The sequence below is a fragment of the Pelecanus crispus genome, chromosome 7 (assembly GCF_030463565.1).
Source record: "Pelecanus crispus isolate bPelCri1 chromosome 7, bPelCri1.pri, whole genome shotgun sequence".
In the NCBI taxonomy this organism is placed as follows: domain Eukaryota; kingdom Metazoa; phylum Chordata; class Aves; order Pelecaniformes; family Pelecanidae; genus Pelecanus; species Pelecanus crispus.
Window position 1 is genome coordinate 15,606,068 of NC_134649.1, and position 21,165 is coordinate 15,627,232.

General features: G+C 41.2%; 2 protein-coding genes across 3 annotated transcripts; one reads left to right on the top strand and one right to left on the bottom strand.

The window, feature by feature from the left end:
• Positions 1–11,087: 11,087 nt before the first annotated feature.
• LOC142593924 (protein PIGBOS1-like) lies at positions 11,088–11,252 on the bottom strand. The gene has a single exon (XM_075714171.1). It carries the CDS (start codon positions 11,250–11,252, stop codon positions 11,088–11,090), a length of 165 nt encoding a protein of 54 aa, XP_075570286.1.
• A 295-nt stretch (positions 11,253–11,547) lies between these two features.
• PIGB (phosphatidylinositol glycan anchor biosynthesis class B) lies at positions 11,548–21,145 on the top strand. 2 transcript variants are annotated; one of them, XM_075714668.1, is made up of 13 exons: positions 11,551–11,556; positions 11,590–11,662; positions 11,739–11,871; positions 12,198–12,318; positions 12,948–13,052; positions 13,230–13,360; positions 13,979–14,119; positions 14,538–14,589; positions 14,978–15,189; positions 16,420–16,484; positions 18,751–18,961; positions 19,738–19,918; positions 20,516–21,145. In XM_075714668.1, exons 1-13 carry the CDS (start codon positions 11,551–11,553, stop codon positions 20,645–20,647), a joined length of 1,563 nt encoding a protein of 520 aa, XP_075570783.1. In that variant the 3' UTR covers positions 20,648–21,145. The 2 variants fall into 2 exon arrangements, with proteins under 2 accessions (XP_075570785.1, XP_075570783.1); XM_075714670.1 differs by having other exon boundaries at positions 11,548–11,662.
• Positions 21,146–21,165: the final 20 nt, after the last annotated feature.

Below are 21,165 nucleotides of genomic sequence, written 5' to 3' on the forward strand. Positions count from 1 at the left end.
AGCTGTGAACTTGCCTAACATCAGTGTCAACCGCCTCCACTCTCCCCACCCCCCACTTACCCAATTCTGTTGGAGGTCACCTCTTCAGCACTCCGACCAGTTAATGCATTTTCCCAACACACACTAAAACTCACCATGCCCTTACCAACAGCCGTACTTTTTACACAGGCATTCAACAGATGACCTGCAAGACTATGGAATGAAAACCAACCAGCAGGCAGCCAAGGGTAATGTTATTTGTTAGCATCCACAAATCTTACCTGTGCCACAAAACCTCTACTGGCAATCAAAGAGGAAACTTAAAAAATACAAGAGGGGGAAAAGCAGCCACTGGGACACACTGCCTATGAACTGAGTTGTATATATGCTGGCAACTTCAAGAAGAGCCAGAGCACATGCTATACAGCAATTATTTCACAGTGAGAGAAATACCCTACAAAATACAAAAAGAAGAGGTGAGAAAAAAGTAAACCGGCAAAATATGAAGGTGTTAATTGGTACAGGCAGATTCCTATAACTGTAAAACAGAACCGTAGTTGTTTCCTTGGAAGAAAGTTAGCTTCTCACAAAAAGACAGTCTGGAAAATTAGAGGGGCTGACGGGATGGGCTGCAAAGGAATATTAACCAGCTGTCATGTGAATGAGCTCGTTACTTAATGCCGCAGCAGTCCATAAATGCAGTTACACGCCAATACCTCAAGACAGAACTAAAAAGACGTGGAAGGAGGAGACAAAATCCTTTATATTGTTTTTTTTTTTTTTTGCTTTCCTGTCGCCAATACATCTCCAAGAAAAAAAGAAAGAAAAGACAACCCACAATCAGAAGATCAGCTGTCACACCAGAAATGTAATAGCTGAACTTTGCCAGCACCAAGTCATTAAATACCCCTTCAGTAATTAAAATGAAAGTAGGTCAGGCAGGCCTTCCTGATACCCAAAAGGCACATCTGCTAAATATTTAGTAATAGTATAGATTAAAGTAAAACTTTCATGTTTTGTTCTTCAACTATAAGCCAATCTAGGCAGTTTCTAGTAATGCTGACAGAACTTTTAGCATTGCAAGAGATAAAGTATTGGTATGTTTAAGGTCAGTAGCATTTTACACAGAAAAGAGCTTCTTAAAAATAGTCCCCTCCAAGAGAGGCTCTAGATGACTAACTTCCAAGAGTTACCAGGGTCTCTTCAAGAATAAAAAAAAAAGTTAAGACTAAAATAATCGACAAATTAAAAGCATCAATTTTGTTTACATGGAATATCATACTGCCTAAAAACAGGATTCCTTCCCAGCAATTGGGTGCTCAACATCAGCACTTTGGAAAACTTTAGACCACACTCTGTTATCTTTTTCACAGGGAAAACATCAAAAGATTGCTTCCCAAAATAAAATTTGTCAATTCTGTTGAACTACAAGTTTACTGCCTCCACATCACTTTCTACTAATGTCGGTGTAGGCACAGTTTATCCTGAGGCAAAGCCAAGAGTGTAGGTGCTTGCTCCAGACCTGAATGAAAAAGGAAAGAAGAAAAATTTTTAATTCCTGAATCAGGTTCTCTCTCTTATTACAGTTCTGAAATGTCAGAAAGAAAATAATAGAAAAAAAATACAGTGTCCATGTACAAGGTGTTAAGACACCAAAAAATGGTGAACAGAAAGTTCTGTATTTAAAATGGCAATAAAATGAAGAACAAACATTGATTATTTTGACTGAAATGAACAAATTCAATCCTTTTGCATGTAGGAAATTATATTTTGGCAACATTCACACTATTCACATTATATAATCTGTACTCAAAAGAGGAATATTTAACCTAAAAACGGATTAATTACTCGACATGCCGCAGCTCTTCTGAGAGACTTACGCTGGTTCCACATTTTGTAAAATTTATGAAGTGGCTGCCTGATTGCATGAAGGGAGCACCTAGAACAGTAATGCATGCAGATCAAAGTCTCCCTGCATTTTGGTAAGAAGCTGTGAACGTATGCTAATAATCTGAGGTCTCTATCTTCAGTCTGAAGAGTTACAAATCTCGTTTTAGATCAATGATCTTTATCTACATATTAAAAGCGTTGATGAATGAGTGTATTTTCTAATTAAAAAATGCAGTAGCTTTACAGGAAGCTGTTGTTCCAATGCAAAGGAACATGTGCACTACAGCTTCCTTAGAAAGGATTTTCAATGTTTTTACAATCCTATAATGTTAATACTGTTTTGAAAGCTGCTTTGATATTTTTATTCATACTTAAGCTTAATCAATATGCATTTGTTCTTTGCACTACCTGATCCAATATGTCACTGCCAAGTAAAAGACACTGCTTTTTAAAACTGATCTCAGCAGAGTTCCAGTTTGGACACAGCTGGGCTTTCTCATCAGCACCAGACGACCCTGTTCACATCTTCTGTAAATCTACTTAATAGGACAAGTGGTCCTTCATTCTCCCCATAAGCTGAGAACAGTGTCTTTTCCGCTTTCAATTTGCTGTCAGGACAAAAAATTGAAATGGCAGGTATTTGCACTGTTTGACAGATATAGAAGCATGCCTCTTCTGAGCCACAGAGAAGTATTCCTTTTGTCCTATATTATTGTTTGATCCTCCGTGCAATGAAGCATATGAAACCTTACTAAACACTTGTGATGCCTACTTTTCTCCTCTACCGTTTCTTAAACCATGAACATCATTAACATTAGAGCTCCTTTATTTCCACATTTATTCAGTGACTCCCTAAGCTAAGTATGACTAACCTGACTGGTTGATCTTACCTCCTTCAGAGCGTGCAAGAGGTATGGGTGGGCTTGTAAAGGTGGTGGTTCTGGACTACATTAGCAAAGTAGGTCTTTCAGTTCCATTGGCCCTATTCCACTCCCTGTGCAACTCCCCATTAAGAAAAATGTTACTGTTCCCATTCCTGGTGATCCCTCAGGATGCTAGGCTAAAGAAAAGTTTCCTAAGGCTCAACACACCACAGTGGAGATTGCCAATGCAGTAAGGACTTCTTGGAGCAAAGCTCCAGATTTGCAATGCAAAAAACAAAGCTGAAATGAGGACATGCCTCTCAGCCTGGTTTCCTAAGGAAACAAAGCTTATTAAAGAAAGGGGCAGAGACACTGAATTTCTCTCATTTCTGCCTTCTCCTCCAACATTTGCATCTGTTGATCAGTTTTAACACTCCTTCACAGAGGGGAAGAAGCCACAAAGATATGAAGTTCCTATACACTTCGTGAAAAATTCACAGGTGGATAAAGGAAAGAATCAGATGCATGCCTCTGCTGGAAGCTGGCAGTTACAGTTTTTCAGTTCTAAAAGGGGCACCCACTAGCCGGCCAAGTTGTACACACATTGCTCCAGACTAGCCGCAGCCCATACTGCCACAATCATTCAGTTTTACATTTACTTTCAATTTGGATTTAAAGACATTTTCTGTTTAAAAGCAAATTAAATAAGCACATCTATTATCAAAAATAAAAAGTGAACAGAATAAAAACTACTTGAGTTTCACTGTGTTAGGAGTTCAAATTTGGGGGGTTTTTGTGTTTTGTTTTCTTTTTAAATCTACTAGAAAGCATGATTCTACTTTTGCAGCACACTCTTTTCATAGGTCTTCCAAAGTCTGCTGCTTCTGACACACAGCAGGATCTTAGGCCCCATCCCATGCATTGGGTGCTATATCCAAACTCATAATTCTGGAAAACTATCAAATAAAGATTTATAATCATCTCTTCTACTTCACAGCTAAAGAACATTAAAAAAACTACTACTTTAACAACTCCAACTTAGGGCTACATTTATCCAAACCAAAATTATGAGAGTTTTGCTATCAAATTCTGAAGAAATACAATCAAATTCAGACAGTACAGTCTTCAAACTTGGATGACACCATCTGTACAGAGACGTCTATCCTGACACTATTCTGATGCAAGAAAGAATATGGAAAAATTAAGTACAGCCAGATAGTTCATGCCCCAGCAGAAAAGACCTGTCAAGTTGAATCACTGTTAGAGGAGAAAGTCAGCGGAGCATGTGCTGTTACGTGCACAGGATCTTGAAGTGCTGGATGAGAAACACTCTATTGCAAATGGATGATACCAGCAGGGTGAGAACCTAACCTGATACCTGTATTTTGGGTCACATTCAGTCATGCATAAAGTTTGGTTTGGAACCAAACAAGTGCGGGGAGGGGAATTATGATTAACATTTGCAATTAAAAAAAAACCCAACCCCAGCCCCACAACTCTCCCACTTTTTGCTATAATCCACATTCCGAACGTAGCTAGGCTTCAAAGTAGACTAGGAAAGCACCAGCCATTGGCAATAACTACAACAGCAATTCATCTCTCATGCAAACCTTGCATAAAACAGTTTCACAGCACAAGCAACTCCTACAACTGCTAGCTTTGAGTGATACCCTGAAGTTTTCAAAATGCATCACACTCCATGCTAGTCATGCAATTACCAGCAGAGATTTGCAGGAGGCAAATAATTTCCCTCAGCAACTACTAATATGAAACATGATACTTGCAAGACTGGAAGAGACACACAAGAAAACCAGAAAACTTGCATTTTTTATCATAGAAATGAATCAACTTTTTTCTTTTCCTCCTACCCAACATACATGCTTTATTAGTCCTTATCACTGATAGCAGCCTTCACTCTAGTCCAAATATTCCCGTTCCCCAAGGATGTTATTGGAAAGAATTGTTTTCTTCCTTTTCAGTTCATAAAGCAACCTTCTTCCTTACAGCTCTTTGACTGAGCAGCTAAAAGAACCAAATGAAATATCAAAAGTTATTAAAATAATGAGATAGGCCCTCAAAGTGAAACTTGGTTGACTTTGGAGAGCACTTGCTGTTCACTTTCATGGTTGTATAGCAGCTACTGTGACAGCACTGCCATTTTGAAGTGTTTAATTAGAAATGAGAGGATGCCTTTAAAACAGTAGTACTTCTGCAAGATAACATTCCTCACCTTCTAATGATATATGCTGTCCTGTAGGTTAATGTGCTTAACAGAAGTACTATAAAAATCGTGTATCAATTGTTTTCAATTTTGTTTTGTATTCTGCTGTTTTTAATTCAAACCTGAAAGGGGCTTACACACCTGAAAGCTCACCTACCCTTTCCAACAACATCAGCTGGTCTAATAAAAGGCATCACTTCTACCTGTGGAGCTCACCTTACCTGAAAGGAAAAAAAACCCGAATCTTGAGTAATACTTAACTATTTTGCTATTTATTCCTTTATCCTTTTACCACCTTTTCAATTGATAGCTGTACACACAAGCAGTAAGATGGCCAGCTGCAAAATTGCAATCACAAACTCCAAAGTTAATCTGGAATCAGCTACTTGCTTTGTGCAGCAGTTGCCTTTATACCCATCTAGTGTTTTATTTGCATATAAAATATTTCAGCTAGGTATACTCCTTACAGACCTTTCATTCACACGACTCTTTTACACAACGAATCACTGCAGAAGCGTAGTGATTTTCAAAATACTATTTGCAAGTACCCACAAATCAAATCTTTAATTTAAAAACCCTGCTCATATGTTTACCAATTCCTTTTTTTCACTGCAAACCACAAAATTTCTAGAAAAGCTGTACTCCTTCTACTAAGCCTGTATCTTCATTGCTGCTTCCTGCCCCTTTCCTACCTTCCTACCAGTCTTCACACTGTCTTCCAGAAGTGCCTTTTTCTAATATGGTTAAGTCGTACCCATAGTCTCATCAGTAAAAGTATCAGACATAGAGAAAGGGAACAGCTATGGGAAATTGGTTTGCAAACTCAGAAAAATAGCACTGCATTGGTTTACACTCTGATACTATCTTCAGAGCTGTAAAAGCAAGGACATTTACTTTTGTTTTTCCCCTGCATTAGTTTAAAATACTGAAGAACTTGTCAGGTCAGCTCCAAAGTACTGGCCAGTGCGTGGAAAGTATTCCAACGCCTGGTACTATGCAAAACTGTTACACATACATCAGAGTATTTTCAACCCCTTGAAGCCACAGCAACATCACAGGAAAAAATTACTCTGCTCATATGCCATATTTTAATCTATATGCCATAACTTAATCTTCAAAGCTTATTAGATTGGAAAATACATGACAGATGTTGAGACTACTTATTACAATAATCAAAAGTAAATTTTGTTGTATTATGTATGGAAACAAAACAACATAAGGATGTTCCAGGAAAGAAATTAGGGGCTAGGACTTCTCATTCACTATGGTTTTACCTCCACTAGAGATAAAAGGGTATGATCTCAGCTGATTTTATGTGATTCAAGTTAGTCCCACCTCCTGACAGGGATGCAGTTTTCACACTAAGATGACCAAAAAAGACAGGAGGAAAAGAAATCTCATAACCAGATGCTATTCCCAGAGGAAGACTAGTTGGGAATATATTTGCATAAATAGGAAAAAAAAAAGTGTTTCTGCTATAAAAAGCTGCCTTTTAGATACGTACTTGTTAAACCATGCTGTACCTAAACAACTTTTCAGCCATATTTGAAGTCAGTTCTGTAAACATGATTGTATCTCCAGCCTGAGTGGTATCTGCAAGCCAAGAGGAGCGAAAGCAAGTTGAGCACTTTACATGCCCAGCCCAGCAAATGCTCAGCTATAAATATGTAAGTAACCCTTTGAAATTACTGAAGAACAAACTTAACTATCTGCAGGATCAGATCACATGTGCAGTGGAGTACAGTAACACAGTTTTAACATAGAAGAGAGTACTTGATGATTAACTATTTAAATTACAAGTTGAATACATTTTAAATGCACCTTGTTAAAATTACTTGCTGAGACATTAACTGGGGAAAGAGTTGTCATTCCTTATATTCCACCTCTAGTGCCAATTTTGCCTGTTCCTAAATGAAATTCTTACTAGCCCTCTGTTGACTGTGACAGGCTGCTCTTAGTAATGGCAGTGATCTGCAAGTCCAGGGTTATGCTGAAAACTGACAGACTAATCAGTGGTCATTATGCCAGTACAGCAGTCACCTGGCAGTAACAGAACAACCAAGAATCCAAAGATGACACACAATGATTACTGCTCATAACACTTGTTAATGTAAATGCCAAAAGCTACTTAAAAATTCTTTTATCTCACCAATCTTCTCTTTGAAAGAAAAGGAAATGTGTAGTCAAGTGATAAAATAATGTGTTCCCATGTTTAACGATAGCGATGAAAACAAACTTACAGTCTGGTTTTAGATATCTGGCTGCAGATGAGAAATTTTATTAACTGTAAAAATAAAACCGTGTAAGTTGTAGCACATTCCCCCCCACAGAATTCCTTTGTGCAAGAGATTAAGTAGACGTAAAATTAGAACCCCGAACTAGAAACACAGGAACATGCTGTTCTTTTTTCCATCTTTTTAACCATGCTTTTGAGACCATCCATTTAGCATCACAAATACTATTCCTACAATTACGTGTCAACATTTGAAATGCATATTGTATTATATGCTTTTCCCTGCCTGGAGAACAGTTGGAACAGTCACAAAAGTGGTATAAATCCATGAAAAGAATCAAGGGCTGAGAAGACAAGTCTATATAAGAATAGATTTCCAGAAAAAGGCAGGCAGAATAGATTTTAGAAACCGATTAGTGCCACTAATGCATTTTATGTGTGGAAATCAATAAACATTTTGTAGAGTTTCAGTATCAACTGTAAGTGTAGAGAAACATCACCTTGCCAGTAACACGTAGCAGAACTCCTAACTCCAAACATGCATATGTGTTATCCTGATGAAAAGCTCATAAGCACTAATCATTAGGGAAAGTGAGGAGTCATACAATCAGAAAGCTCAAAACAGACCTGATGCATCTCCAAGGAGAGATAAAAATTAAAGTTGGGTTTTTTTGACAGTTCTAGGCATGTCATTTACACTTTGCTAGCATCACAAAAAATTAGTACTTAGGTACTAATATAATCTAGTTACTCACAGAGCTGGAAAAACCAAGATGTTTTTCTGATGGATTTAGCTTTCTTTAGATCCAAGATCATCAAAGTGTTAGTTTACCCCAGCATTGCAAATCAGGTTGAAGAGACCTCCTGAACCCCCTCAGCAAGCAGACTGTCAGACAAACATGCAGTGTTCAGAAAGGAGCAACAGATCTGTTGATCATAGAATCATAGAATCGTTTAGGTTGGAAAAGACTTTAAGATCATCCAGTCCAACCATTAACCTAACATTACCAAGTCTACTCTAAGCCAATCAAGGGTAGACTAGACTAAACCATGCCCCAAAGTGCCACATCTACCCGTTTTTTGAACACTTCCAGGGATGGTGACTCCACCACCTCTCTGGGCAGCCTGTTCCAATGCTTGACCGCCCTTTCCGTAAAGAAATTTTTCCTAATTTCCAACCTAAACCTCCCCTGGCGCAGCTTAAGCCCATTTCCTCTTGTCCTAAATACAAGATACTCAAATACAAGTATTAAGTTCTTGTGTTCAAAAAACGGGTAGATGTGGCACTTCGGGACATGGTTTAGTCTAGTCTACCCTTGACTGGCTTAGAGTAGACTTGGTAGTGTGGGTTAATGGTTGGACTGGATGATCTTAAAGGCCTTTTCCAAGCTAAACGATTCTATGATTCTAAGTTCTGGCTAAACAGATAAAACAATCTGCTGCTCTTTTTTTTGGTTTTTTTTTTAACAAAAGAAATGCATGTCTTGAGCTGCGGGAAACTTGCAGGTCCTACAGCCACTCCATGTGAAGGCCTGAGAGGGATTATTTGCGTAGTCGTGTTCACAGCAGCGGTTGCAAAGTTAAGCACACGCACGGGCAGTCGAAAGGCCGAGGCTTCGGGCTTTTTTCCTTTAACCTGACGAATGAGGCCCCTCGTTGAAAAGGCCAGCTCGCAAGGCTGGCGCAGCGGGCAGCGCCGCGGGCTGCGGAGGCGGGCGGGAGGCCGAGGAGCAGGGCCGGGCCGCGCAGGTGCGCTTCCTCAGCTCCCGCTCGGCTAGGAGAGGGGCCCCCGCAGCCAGCCGGCCCGCCAGCAGCGGCGAGGCACCTTTCCCCCCACTATTCCGAGTCCCCTGCTCGACCCACTCGTCCTGGGATGGATTACTCACTCCTTTTGCAGCGGGGACGCTTCCCCGAAGCCCCCCGCCCCGTGCCTCCCTCAGCTGCCCCGTCGGAGGGTGAGAGGGCGGAGAGCCCCGCCGCCCCGCCGCCCGCCCCGCTGCCCTCCTACCTGCTCGCCTCCCCCGGCCGCCGGGGCTCCCGCAGCGCAGCGCCGCGTCCCTCCGCACCTGCCCTTTCTTGGGCTGCAAGCGTGCGTTTTCCGTCAAGGCAACATCACTTCCCGTAAGGCCCGAGGTAGGGGCGGGAACGGCCCCTCCCGCCGCGGCTCGGCTCGGCCCCCGCCGTCCACCGAGACGGGCGGCCGCGCCGGGCAGGCTGAGCGGGCCGGCGAGCGCGGCCGCCGCCCGCAGCGATGCGGTTGCTCGGGCACCGCCGCCTGCTACGCGCTTGGCTCAGATTCCCCAGGGCGTTTTTAATTAAACGGGCTGGCTCCTCAGTCGTGCTCCTCCTCACTTCGCTGAAAGATCACACGCCGTTTAATAACAACGCATGAGAGGCAAAACAGGTTCTGAAGAGAAAATGCGTGGTGCCAGGTAATATCCACCACTGTGGATTTAGTGAGTTGTTTCTGCCGCCCGCTGGCTACCTTCCCTCACAAGAGGAAAGCACTTTCTCTTTGCTCTCTCGACAGCTGCTCGATACACCCACTTCAAATCCAGCAGTCTCCAGAATTCAGCAGGCACCATCTTAAGCTCAGTTGCATCAATAACCCTTTCCGCCTGCATCAGTTCAGACACCGTCTTTCAAAATCAACGGCCATCTTTACGGTCAAACTTGCAGCAATTATGCTTACAAAGAAGGTGCTTGCTAGACTTCAGTTGTGCCTGCTAGACTTCAGTTATGCCTTTTTTAAAATAGCCTTTTCAATATATAATGGTCTTGTAAACAAAGGAAGCTGCTGGAGTCACCGCAGCAGTTCTCGTGTGTTTTGCACTCATCAGAGACTTGTGGCATTTCCCCATGTCCAAACTAGATTTATCACGCACCCAGCGGCACCTCCCAGTCCACCTTCTACTGCTATCCTCTCAGCTTCTTTAAAGTCCATCCACTGCCTCCAGCTGTCATGTCATTCCTGGCTTTAAACAAAAGCACATCTGGGGAAAGGATTTCTTCCCTCGTGCTGTCCAAACAAGATTCTGTGTGAAAACCGGAATCTGAAAGAAGTTCCTCCCAAGATCTGCAGCTTTTTGGGTTCTTTTTACATTTACTAAAAAGTCTTGAAGTATCTACTGATCTAGTTTCCTCGAATCTCAAAATTCTGTTGTCAGACTGATCCTCACCTATTGCAAGATTAACGCTGTCCTGAGCTACACGCGGCAGCACCTCTTCCAGCACAACCTTTCAGGCAACCCTATCTATTAAATAGCCACTCTAGCCTCATTGTTTCAGGAATGAAAGATGCGTATATGCACGTGTGGTACATGTGTGTATGTACATATATACAGGTATGAATATAAGCCGAGGACACCAAAGTTGGGTGCAGTTCCCTTCTCAGCCCTCAGTACAACTGCATTCCCGACAGAACTGAGGCATTAAGAACCGAAACCATGACAAGTAGATAAAAATGGTATTTATCGCTTGGAGGATCAGATCAGAAGCAATCCAAAACAACCCATGAAGCGTAACTGCACAACAGTGACTTTCTTTTTCCAGTTCCGTGGTGGTTATTTAAACTTAGACGTGAAGACATACCTTTAAACATTCAAAATTTTATAAAAATTTCAACATTCACGTCCCTACAGGCTGGTACCAAACACACACGTATGCAGTCACATCTTCTGATGGCGGATGGCTTCAGAGCACGGCCCGGCTGCAGAGGGGGCCGCTCGGGACCGCCACGGCTGGCGCAGGGCGCAGAAGGGTCGTTCCCCGGCGGGCGACGACGCTCCGAGTTCGTGAGAGGCTGCGGCGCCATTTCCTCTGACGGGAGGCGCGGAGGTCCGGGCTGCGAGGCGGTGCCGGGGAGCGGCGCCAGGGCAGCAGCGCGGCTCACACGGCTCCCTCAGGGCCTCTTCTCCGGCGCGGCGCCCGCCGGCGGCTCCGCCGTGCCCTCGGGGGGCTGTCGGGGCCCGGGCGGCTGGAAGAGGGGCCGGTAGATGTAGAGCCCGCTGGCCACGCCGAGCGCCACGGCCAGCGCCACCTGCGGCAGCGGCAGCCGCCCCCACATGCCGGCAGGCGGCGCTGCCGCACCTGCAGACACGCGCGTGAGGCGCCGCGGCCCCTCCGCGCTCCTCGGCGGCGCCTCGGCCCCCAGGCGGGGAGGGGGGGCGGCGGCAGAAAGCTCGGCGCTCCCCGCCCCGGGACCGCGAGCAGCGCCGTGCCAGACCCGCCGCCCCTCACCTGAAGGACGGGAGACCACAGAGCGGAGGCCTCCCGTTCGCTAGAGCGACCGGAAGGAAGTGCCGCCGCTGTCCCCGCGGCCGTGAGGTCGCGCATGCGCCGCCAGCGGAGGCCCGCCCCGGCGGATGGAGGCGGCCGGCGGGCTGCTGGCGCGGAGGCCGGAGGCGGTGCGGCTCCGGAAGCGGCGGTCGGTGCTGTACGGCGACGCCGGCGCAGCCGCCGGGCAGCGAGGCGCCGGTAAGCGAAGCGGGGCGGGGCGGGGCGGGGCGGCGCCCCTCGGAGGGCCCCTTGACGGACAGCCTGCCCTTCGCAGGCGCTGCCGGCGGGCCGGCGCCGCTGCTGGTGCTCACGGTGGCGCTGCGGACGCTCAACTGCTTCCTCGTCCAGACCAGCTTCGTCCCGGATGAGTACTGGCAGTCGCTGGAAGTGGCGCATCGCATGGTCTTCAAATATCCTTCGCCGTGCCAACCCCCCGCCGGCCCCCACGGCCCCCCGCGGCCGCCATCGCCGCCTGCGGGCGGGAGGGGACGCGGCCCCGCTTCCCGCGTGTCGTACCGCCCCTGCGCGACCGGAGCCCCGGCCGCAGCGCCGTGAGCGGGAGGAGCGCTCGGGAAGGGATTTCCGCGGCGGTAAGGCGCTAGCTTGCACAGCAAGGGAGATCCCGCTGCTTTTGGCCAGAAGGGCAGATGTCTCGACCCGGGCAAGTCTGAGAATAACACGGCGCGAATGAAGCTTTTTATTTCAGTTATTCATGATCTATCCTTAATATTAATAATTATGGCTACTTGACTTGGGAATGGGCAAATGGCTTAAGGGGCTATTCATACCCGCTGATCTTTGCAAGCATCTACAAAGCTTTACAGCTGCTGGCTAAGGATGACGTTCAGCTGCTGGTGAGTATAATCAAAAAACGCATCCGCTACTAAAATTCGATTTAAAAGCATTGTATTTAAATTCAGCGTATCTTTATCATTGTCCAGGTAAAATACAAAAGCCTTGAATTTGGCCATTAGAGATGTATGAGCACAGAGACCTTACTAAAGTGTTTCGCATGGGTGCAGAACTCATTCACAGATCGCCAGTCACAGTACTGATGCCTGTGACTGCAGAGGATTGTTCTTGGCCTCCATCAGTCTCCCTGAGTTTCATACTGATTATTGCTTGCCACTACATCATAATTGCTCAGTAGTTGAGTTTTCCAAAGTATTTAATAATATATATTTGTACTAAACTCAGTAACAACAGCGCCTTTTGACCTCTTTTGGAGATAAATGGCAAAGAATTCTTTCAATTTCTGAACACTTTCAGTTGAACTTTAGTCTTTATTTGTTTTGACAGAAATACTAGTCTTAGCAAAGGATCTTACTGTTTGTTTTAAAAAACATCATAGAAAACTATAGAGAATATTCACTAATTTAGTATTTTCATGGCTGAACAGTCATTCACTAATTCAGTAGTCTTCTCTTTGAACTTGGAATTTAACAGATTTGTTGCACGTAAAGTTTTCTCTCTGCTTGCATAGATATGGGTCCCTAGACTTGCACAGGCAGTGCTGGCAGCTTTTGCTGATGTGAAGCTTTACTCATTAGTGCGACACGTTGAAAATGCAGAAACAGCAAAGTGCGTGGTGAGTCTCAGCTTTTAAAAAAACTTTATGCATGTTAATAAACACTGTTTGTTGCAGTGTAAACAAGAGCAAAATGATAGTAAGTCACACCTTCAGGAATCATCACCTTCATTTAAAACTACAGAATTTGTTTTAACATTTCTCCCTGTGCATCCTGTTGTTCATAATTATTTTCAGTACTTCTGCCAGCTGTGTTCCTGGTTTACATGGTATTCCTGTACCAGAACTCTAACAAACACCATGGAAACTCTTCTTACCATTTTTGCTCTTTCCTACTATCCGATAAAAGGTTCCAAGATCGGGAGCAGGTGAGAAACTTTCTACTAACAGTACTGATAATTTTTGGCTTGGGATAAACACTCTCAGTAGATTGGTGTTAAAATGTTAACTTCTGTCTTAAAACATGAGGCAACCAAAACTACCTCATTCATGTAGCAAGAGCTCTAAATCATGGAAGAACAGCAATTGTGGCATTTCCTCTAAAAATTTTTTTGAAGCCGTGATATAGCTGGTTTGCAAAATTACTATCCTCCAGTTCCTTTACACAAAGGATCACTTTATGGGAAACTTTAATTTAAACTTTAAAGGACTGGAATTTGTGGTAACTTGGGAAAAGATAACAAAAGCTTGTTAGGTTCAGATATAGGTGAATTTGTGGTCACAACTTTCTTTACCAGCTTTCTATTTTAAAGCAAGTATGTGGTGCTTCTAGTTAGCAACTCCATTGCTAATAAAGCAATTACATAGCTGACAGCCTTCCAAGCAAAACAGAGTATCTGCACTGAGAGAATCAAAGTTGTCGGCAGTACGAAAAGCTTTTGGTCAGAGACATGACAGTATTTAAATTGTTGAAGTGTTACTGTCTGCAAAAATATTGACCAAACCTTTTAATAAACTTTTGTTTTTCTTACGTTCCCTCATTCTAGTTGCAAATATTTAGCATTGATAGCACTTGCAATTGTTATTCGTCCCACTGCTATTATCCCATGGATACCTTTGGTCTTAAGTCATTTTTTGCAAGAACAGAGGAAAGCAGACCTTATCCTACAGACCTGCATTCCAGTTGCGTAAGTTCTTTCTGAATTTAAACTATGAGTGTGCTCACCTATATCTTAAGATTGATTTTACCACTGCAAAGGCAGACAATCCAAAAATGCTGGTTTTGTGTAAAAAACAAGGAAAAAAATGAGTCCCTTTGCAAAAGTTTAAAAAGGGGCATGCTTCCTTTAAATTAATGTATATGCTGCAAAAAGGCACTAGGAGAGGTTTCATGAGGATGAGACATGAACAGCATTCCAGCTTAGTCGGGGATTGTGCCAAGGATACCAGGTGATGGCAGTTGGCCACTGTAAAATGGCCATGAGTATGGATAATCTCAAAAAAGATTAGGAATCAGGGAGTTTTGACAGCTATTTGGAGAAGGGTAGAATCTGATACAAACACAATTCAGGCAGTATCAGTGCAACCAATTTTCCATTTTTGCAGATTGGTCGCAGTAGGAACCTCTTTGATAATTGACCGTGTGTTTTTTGGTGAGGTAAGCCGTTTTAAACTTGACTTACAAGAAAAGGTTGGATTTTAGCATTTTAACATGGACGGATGTTTCAGACTTTTCCAACTTCTGTTATTTCTGTGACTGTGTCTGGCCTATGATCTCTAAATATATCCTAAGCCATAAACTCTTAAACATGTCTTCTCAGTTATTTTAAATGACTGTTACTTAAAATCAGTATGCTCAGCTCTCAATAAATGGTTATCAACAGACTACAAAACTTACACACTTCTGTGTTTAATTGCTAAATATAGGAAGCCTGTGACAAGTCTCAGTAGAAAAAAACATAAGTGTGAATGAAAATGCTGTATCATTTAAGGCCAATTCAATTTAGCTGTTGATTTTCACTTTGGATTTGTATTTAATTTCCCAGTGGGTAGTGGTTCAACTGAACTTCTTGAAATTCAACGTGCTGCAGAATTTGGGAACGTTTTACGGATCTCATCCTTGGCATTGGTACTTCACTCAGGGACTACCAGTCATCTTGGGTACCCATTTGCCTTTCTTTATTCATGGCTGTGTGCTGGCACCAAAAAGATACCGCATCTTTCTAATGGCAGTGATTTGGACAGTGTTGGTATACAGGTAATTTCCCCTAAGTGTAACTACTGTCTTTCACTGGTTGTGTTCTTTTCAAAGCTCATGTCCTCTCTAGAACAAAAAAGCACAGTATTCAGGTTAAGCAATAGAAAACTTTAAACTAATCAAACACTCCAAGAAATGCATTCAATTATACAACAGTTTCTAGAATTTTATGTAATACTAATTCTTTTATTGTTACCAAACACGTATTTTTAGAATTGATTAGATCCTTAAAGAATAAAATAATTTAGCATGAAATTCAATGGAAAATAAAAACCAAACAACACTCAATCACCTCACAGGTGTTTAAGCAACAGTAGAACTAGTTAGAAAACCTTTTACTAGATGACTGTTAACAAAAATACCATTTCATTTGGGTCTTTAATACATCCCTAGTAAGATGAGATGTTCTTAGGCCTCTAAAACTTACTCCATTCACAAGTCTACACACAGCTCTTAACATTTATCATAAGTCTGTATGTCTCATTATAAGCTGAGAAGTAGAAGAAAAGGTAAGCTATTTCTAAAGCATCAGAATTAACTGTAGATTAAACAAGACACACTTTCAGACAAGAAAAGATATAGCAAATTAATAAATAATAAATGGTATGAGACTACAGTAGTAACAGAATACAGGAAAACAGTAGTGAGGCCACAAATGCTATCTCTTCTTTCAGTCCAACTCAAAACTGGATGTAGCTCTCTTGGTTTTAGGCTTTTTTTAATCTCCCTTAAGTCTTGTAAGAACCTGTTTGGTTGTTGGACACAAGCCTTGCAGTAATCCCCCCAAAAGCCCCAAAAGTTGGTATGGGAAATCGGGTAAAGTTGTATTAGCAGAGGTGAATGTTACTTTCTTAGATACAAATGTGTAGTTGAATCTAACTTCTCATCCACACTTTTTATTGTATTTTATTACAGAAAGCAAATTGGTGAAGTTCTAGCTAAGTCATATCTTGTAGTCACAGAATCAGACCACTTAATTGCTAGAGTGGTAGCCAGGTATTTTTATTAGTATTTGGTTTAAACTGACCAAATAATCTTAATTTGTATGTACTCATTATGATCTTAAAAAGTGACAATTTGGATCTTTACTCTTAAACTGCTTCAATGCCAAAAGCTTGTTAGTACATGCAAATGCTTTTCTTCCAGTCCTCCATGCTCTAAAACGTATTTTGTCAACAGAACTGATGCATTTAACTTTCTTGCTGTAGTATTATATCTGTTTTATTACAGCACGCTGAGCCATAAAGAATTCAGGTTCATCTATCCAGTACTGCCATTTTGCATGTTTTTTTGTGGTAAGCATTGGTTTCAAATGTCTTGCAACCTTCCCTGTATATAATTTTTACCTAAAGAGAGACTGTTAATAGTCACTGTAGGTATTTGACAAAGGATTCTTAGAACTAGCCTAACCTTTTCTTACAGCTGGGATTGGAGGGGGGTTGGGGGCAAGATGAGGAACAGCAAGTGACTGAAACACAGGTGGAGAATTCTTAGCATGGATAAAAGTACTTCCTGCAAAAAATGTGAAAATTGCCTCAGTGACTTCTAGCTTTTTAGCAATGCCACTCTTACAGTTAATTTTGTTCCTTGGCTCCTTTGTAGTGTTTTTCCACCCCGTTCTCTCAAATATGCTTGACAAATGCCTTTGAGTATGCAACAAAAAAATTAAAGTTCAAAACCTAAGTTATCCTTTTCTAGATTCAGGTGTGTTAGCAGATGATGCTAGTTTTCTGTCTGCTCTTGACCAACCACCAGCAGGAGGCTACTTCCCACAGAAGTTTTAGAGCAGTTAATGTGATAGCTTTTTCCTTCAGGCATAGTACAGTGAATTTGTTAAAACAGCAATAAGGTCCCTAAACTAATGCAGTTAACTTAAAAGAGAATATGTCCACAGTTTAAACTGGAAAGCATATTGCTTTCACTAATGAAGACTCTTCTGATACTTTAACAGAAACTTTCAAAGTATTCATTTATTTTTTTTCCTGTTTTGTTTTGTGTTTTTTCTTTTAAACACAGAAAAAAGCCTAATAAGGAAGTATGTTATATTTTACAAAACTAGGTATTAACTACAGTAGTGTATCTATAGGAAAAGTAAAATCATGACGTAAAGTCTAATGTGCTGAAAAGTTACAAAGGAAAGATTAAAAAATTCTGGAACATGAAGCTGTATAACTTTAGTTTAAATACAAGTTCAAAACAGATGAATCAATGAAAACTGCAATTTTCTTCAACCTGTTTTGCTAGTCTAAACAAAAGTAAGTCTTATTTCAATAATTTTGCTCTCTGCTGAGATCAGATATGTAGTATGTCTTGGCTTAGTTCAATAGCAGATTTAAGATGAACCAGTTCTACCTCACATGCAGAAAAATTCCAGTCAATCAGACCACTATTTTTTGTTAATATCCCTCTTAACTTTCATGTCTCTAAGGGAGTGAAGGCATCTATACAATTTATTAAGAGCTAATTATCGTCCGTTTGGATACTTCAGGAAAGAAAAAAATTACAAAAGTTATTTCTGATAACTCAGTGGTTACAAAGAGGTCTTTAAATTGCTCGAAGTATTATAAATAAGAACAGAAGAACACCCCACATGATTTCAAAATCATTTCCAAGCACTCTGAAAGATAAGCTAAGAGCGTTTTACAAAAGCAGTAAAAGCCTGTAATAGAATGTTTCCACTCGTGATTTACCTCAGACTAAAACAAGGTCTGTGGTTTAAGATCTGCAGTTTGTCAGAACAGCCCAACTGAAGACAAATTTAACTTACTTGTTACTGACTTCTGAAACAGGCCTATTCTAACTTGTTTCTTGTGATTCAGTAAAGGTGGTTACAGAGCTAGGCTGCATAAAATATTACCATCTCCTAATACTGACAAGCACATGACTTAATAAGGGTTTCCAGCATGAAACTGTCTTCTGTGCCAGGTTCATCTAAGTTGTGGTTGCGAGAAACAGGTTTATACACCTATCTCCCACCAGGAGAAATGTCTCTTCCCATTATTAGCTCCTTCAAGAAAAGTGGGGGGGAAGGGGCAGGGATGGGAGATGGGAAACGATGGAGGAGTAAGCTTTTCCAAGGATAGTAGCTCAAAAATGAACGTTCACAGGGGAATGCTCTAGCTTTCAGCATGGTGGAGAAAAAGAATACCACAGCCATACTAAAGCATATGTAGTTATCATTTATTCTGGGTCTACTTGGACACGCGTGAATTAGAACACATCAGTAAGTTGCTACATATCATATTTTTCCCCCCAAGAAATTAAAATTAAGCTCTAAAGGGACAAAGCACTGGCTTTGAATTTGTACTTTTGTACTTCAAGAGACAGGTATGGGCTTAACATTTACACTGTTAAATCCAAGAGTTAATAAGGGCAAAGTCTAGCCTTTGAATTGCTATGCAAAGAGTAAAGACTGAAAGAACACTGTATTAAAATACCTCAAAGCAAGGTATTGTTATCAACTGAGTATTGGTTTTCCAGTAAGTTACAGTACTTTCAAAAATGCTGTGTGGAACTGTTAGTATTTGCTTATCTCTAAAACTTCCTCAAATTTTTCTATAGGATATTCTTTGAAACACCTGAAAGCATGGAAGAAATCTGCAGCAAGTTTCCTGCTTTTATCAAACTTACTCCCAGCCCTGTATACAGGCTTGATTCACCAGCGAGGCTCTCTTGATGTTATGAGTCACATACAGCAACTCTGTAATAACTCTTACCAGTCACAAGCTTTTGTCTTCATCATGATGCCATGCCACTCTACTCCATTTTACAGGTATTAAAATAGTTAACAATGTACTATATTAAAATCTATACACTTAAGCAGAAATTAAGATTTTTTTCTTTTTTCCCTAAGCTTAATAAATTGAGATGGATAAACATATACAGGAAGAGTTTTGATTTTCCATACAGTTATTACAGAACAAATAGGGGAAATAAGCCACATGCTTACACCACAGAATAAAATGCTGCATCTAAGCTTTATTCAGGTTTTGTAAAGTAGCTTTGTATGAAGATATGCAGTAAGTCTTACGACTTCTGAAAGTAAGTCATACTGCTTCGTTATGGTAACTTTTGTAGCAAAACTAAAGACTTATTGTTACAGTCAAACTGTATTAATTTTACCTTTACTTCTGCTGCTAGAGAGTAAAGAAATGTAATTACAACATACAGTGACTGAGGTCACTATTCCAAAAAGTTTGCAATAGATCCTGACAAATAAACAGAACATTAAAGCAGATATAAACAGTGAAGCTGATATGGAAAAGTACCTTTTTAAGAAACTGATGTTACACAGATAGTATTTTTATTAACATAAATCTGCTTTCTGTGAACTGCTAACAACATAGTCACAGCAGTTTGGAGCTGAATCCACTTGTTCAACTTTTGCTTTCATATCAAGTACAGGAGGGAAGCAAATATGACTCTGGGGAAAAAAACCTGATTATTCAATTTTGGTTTAGACTGAGGTATCTTTAAAGTGACAAGTCATTTCAAATCTTAGATACTGGTCAGTTTATCCTGAAGTGTTTGTTTTGTTTTTGTCCCTAGTCACATTCACTGTCCTCTAAAAATGAGATTCCTTCAGTGTCCCCCAGACCTAACCGGAAATGAGAGCTATATTGATGAAGCAGATGTATTTTACTCTAATCCACTTGGCTGGCTTAATAAGGAGTTTCACAAGGATACATTATTACCCAGTCACTTGATCTTCTTCAGTGTGCTAGAACAGGTATGGTAACTGCAAGGTCAAACAAACTAGTTTTGAAGTCAAATTAAAAAAATAAATTAGGGGAGTTATAGTTAAGATTTGTGAAAATTGTTGTCCACAGCTTTTTAAAACACAGCTTAAATTAAAATTGAACCCTCTAGTCCATAATATAGTGTAGATACCATTCTAGTGATAAATAATTAAGATTCATGTATGCCCTCTCCTCTCTGCAAATTCTACAGGCCATAAAGTAATGTTTTATGGAATCCTCCTCAAGCTGTATTAAAACAAATGTGTGGTCTGTTCCCAGAACCATATACTTTTAAGTAAGCAACAATGACAAACAAAAACGTTGCTTGTAACTCTGCAGTCATAGTACGTTTTCTCTTCAATTCTTTTATGAAGTGCATGTACTCAAACAACCGTGTCTGGTGAATATCCACTCCAGACAGGATCAAACAGGATAGGTACCTCTTTTTCTAGCAGTCTCTCCTAAAATAAAAGATAAAACTTCCAGGGGACAGTTGAATTGATGGTTTTCAGAAGACTTTGGAATACTGTTCTGATGCTCCCAACTACACATTCTGACTGTGGAAACTAATGTATGTTCCTTTACAGGAAATATCATCATTTCTAGCGTTAAGGGGCTATGAGAAAATGGCCACTGTCTTTCATACTCATGTACCTCAAGGACGAGTTGGAAGCCACATCTATGTCTACAGGAAAAAAACTGAAATGAATCATACCTGAAGATCAGTTTCTAGACTTAAGATGTAATGAGATCAGTTTTGCATAGCAGTACTATGCTTAGAAGATCTTGTACTGCAGAAAGGAGAGAGTAGTGAGTCTGAAACTGGGTAAGTCAAATGGGGAAGTGTGAGATTAGGCAGCCATTGGCTGTCTGGAAACACTAAGCCTCTTCCTGAAGGCAACTTCAGTAGCAGTATGGCAGGGTGGGGGCACTGACCTACCTTACAACACTAGAAAACATCAGGAAGACCAAAGTTACCATATGACCACTTAAACAATAAGAAATTAGGTAAGACTGGACCATTTTTATAGAACTGTACAGCTATGCTAGCTTTGTTTTATAAATAAAGACTTTTATCCATAATGTCTCTTTTATTTTTCTTCTACAATATGCAGATAGGCAAGACATTTCAAGTGCTTAAATCAGCAAGCTGATTAGAATGCAGCACAGCAAATTCTTCACAATTCAACAGGCTCTTGAACCCCCCCCCCCCCAAAGACAAGAAGCAAGTATAAGA

What these genes read in the sequence shown, in the direction of transcription:
- LOC142593924 (XM_075714171.1), bottom strand. Translation starts at nt 11,252, where the DNA reads ATGTGGGGGCGGCTGCCGCTGCCGCAGGTGGCGCTGGCCGTGGCGCTC.
- PIGB (XM_075714670.1), top strand. Translation starts at nt 11,551, where the DNA reads ATGGAGGCGGCCGGCGGGCTGCTGGCGCGGAGGCCGGAGGCGGTGCGG. An exon ending in GTGGCGCATCGCATGGTCTT is followed by an intron (nt 11,872 to 12,197) that starts CAAATATCCTTC and finishes CCTTAATATTAA; the next exon opens with TAATTATGGCTACTTGACTT. An exon ending in ACCGTGTGTTTTTTGGTGAG is followed by an intron (nt 14,590 to 14,977) that starts GTAAGCCGTTTT and finishes TTAATTTCCCAG; the next exon opens with TGGGTAGTGGTTCAACTGAA.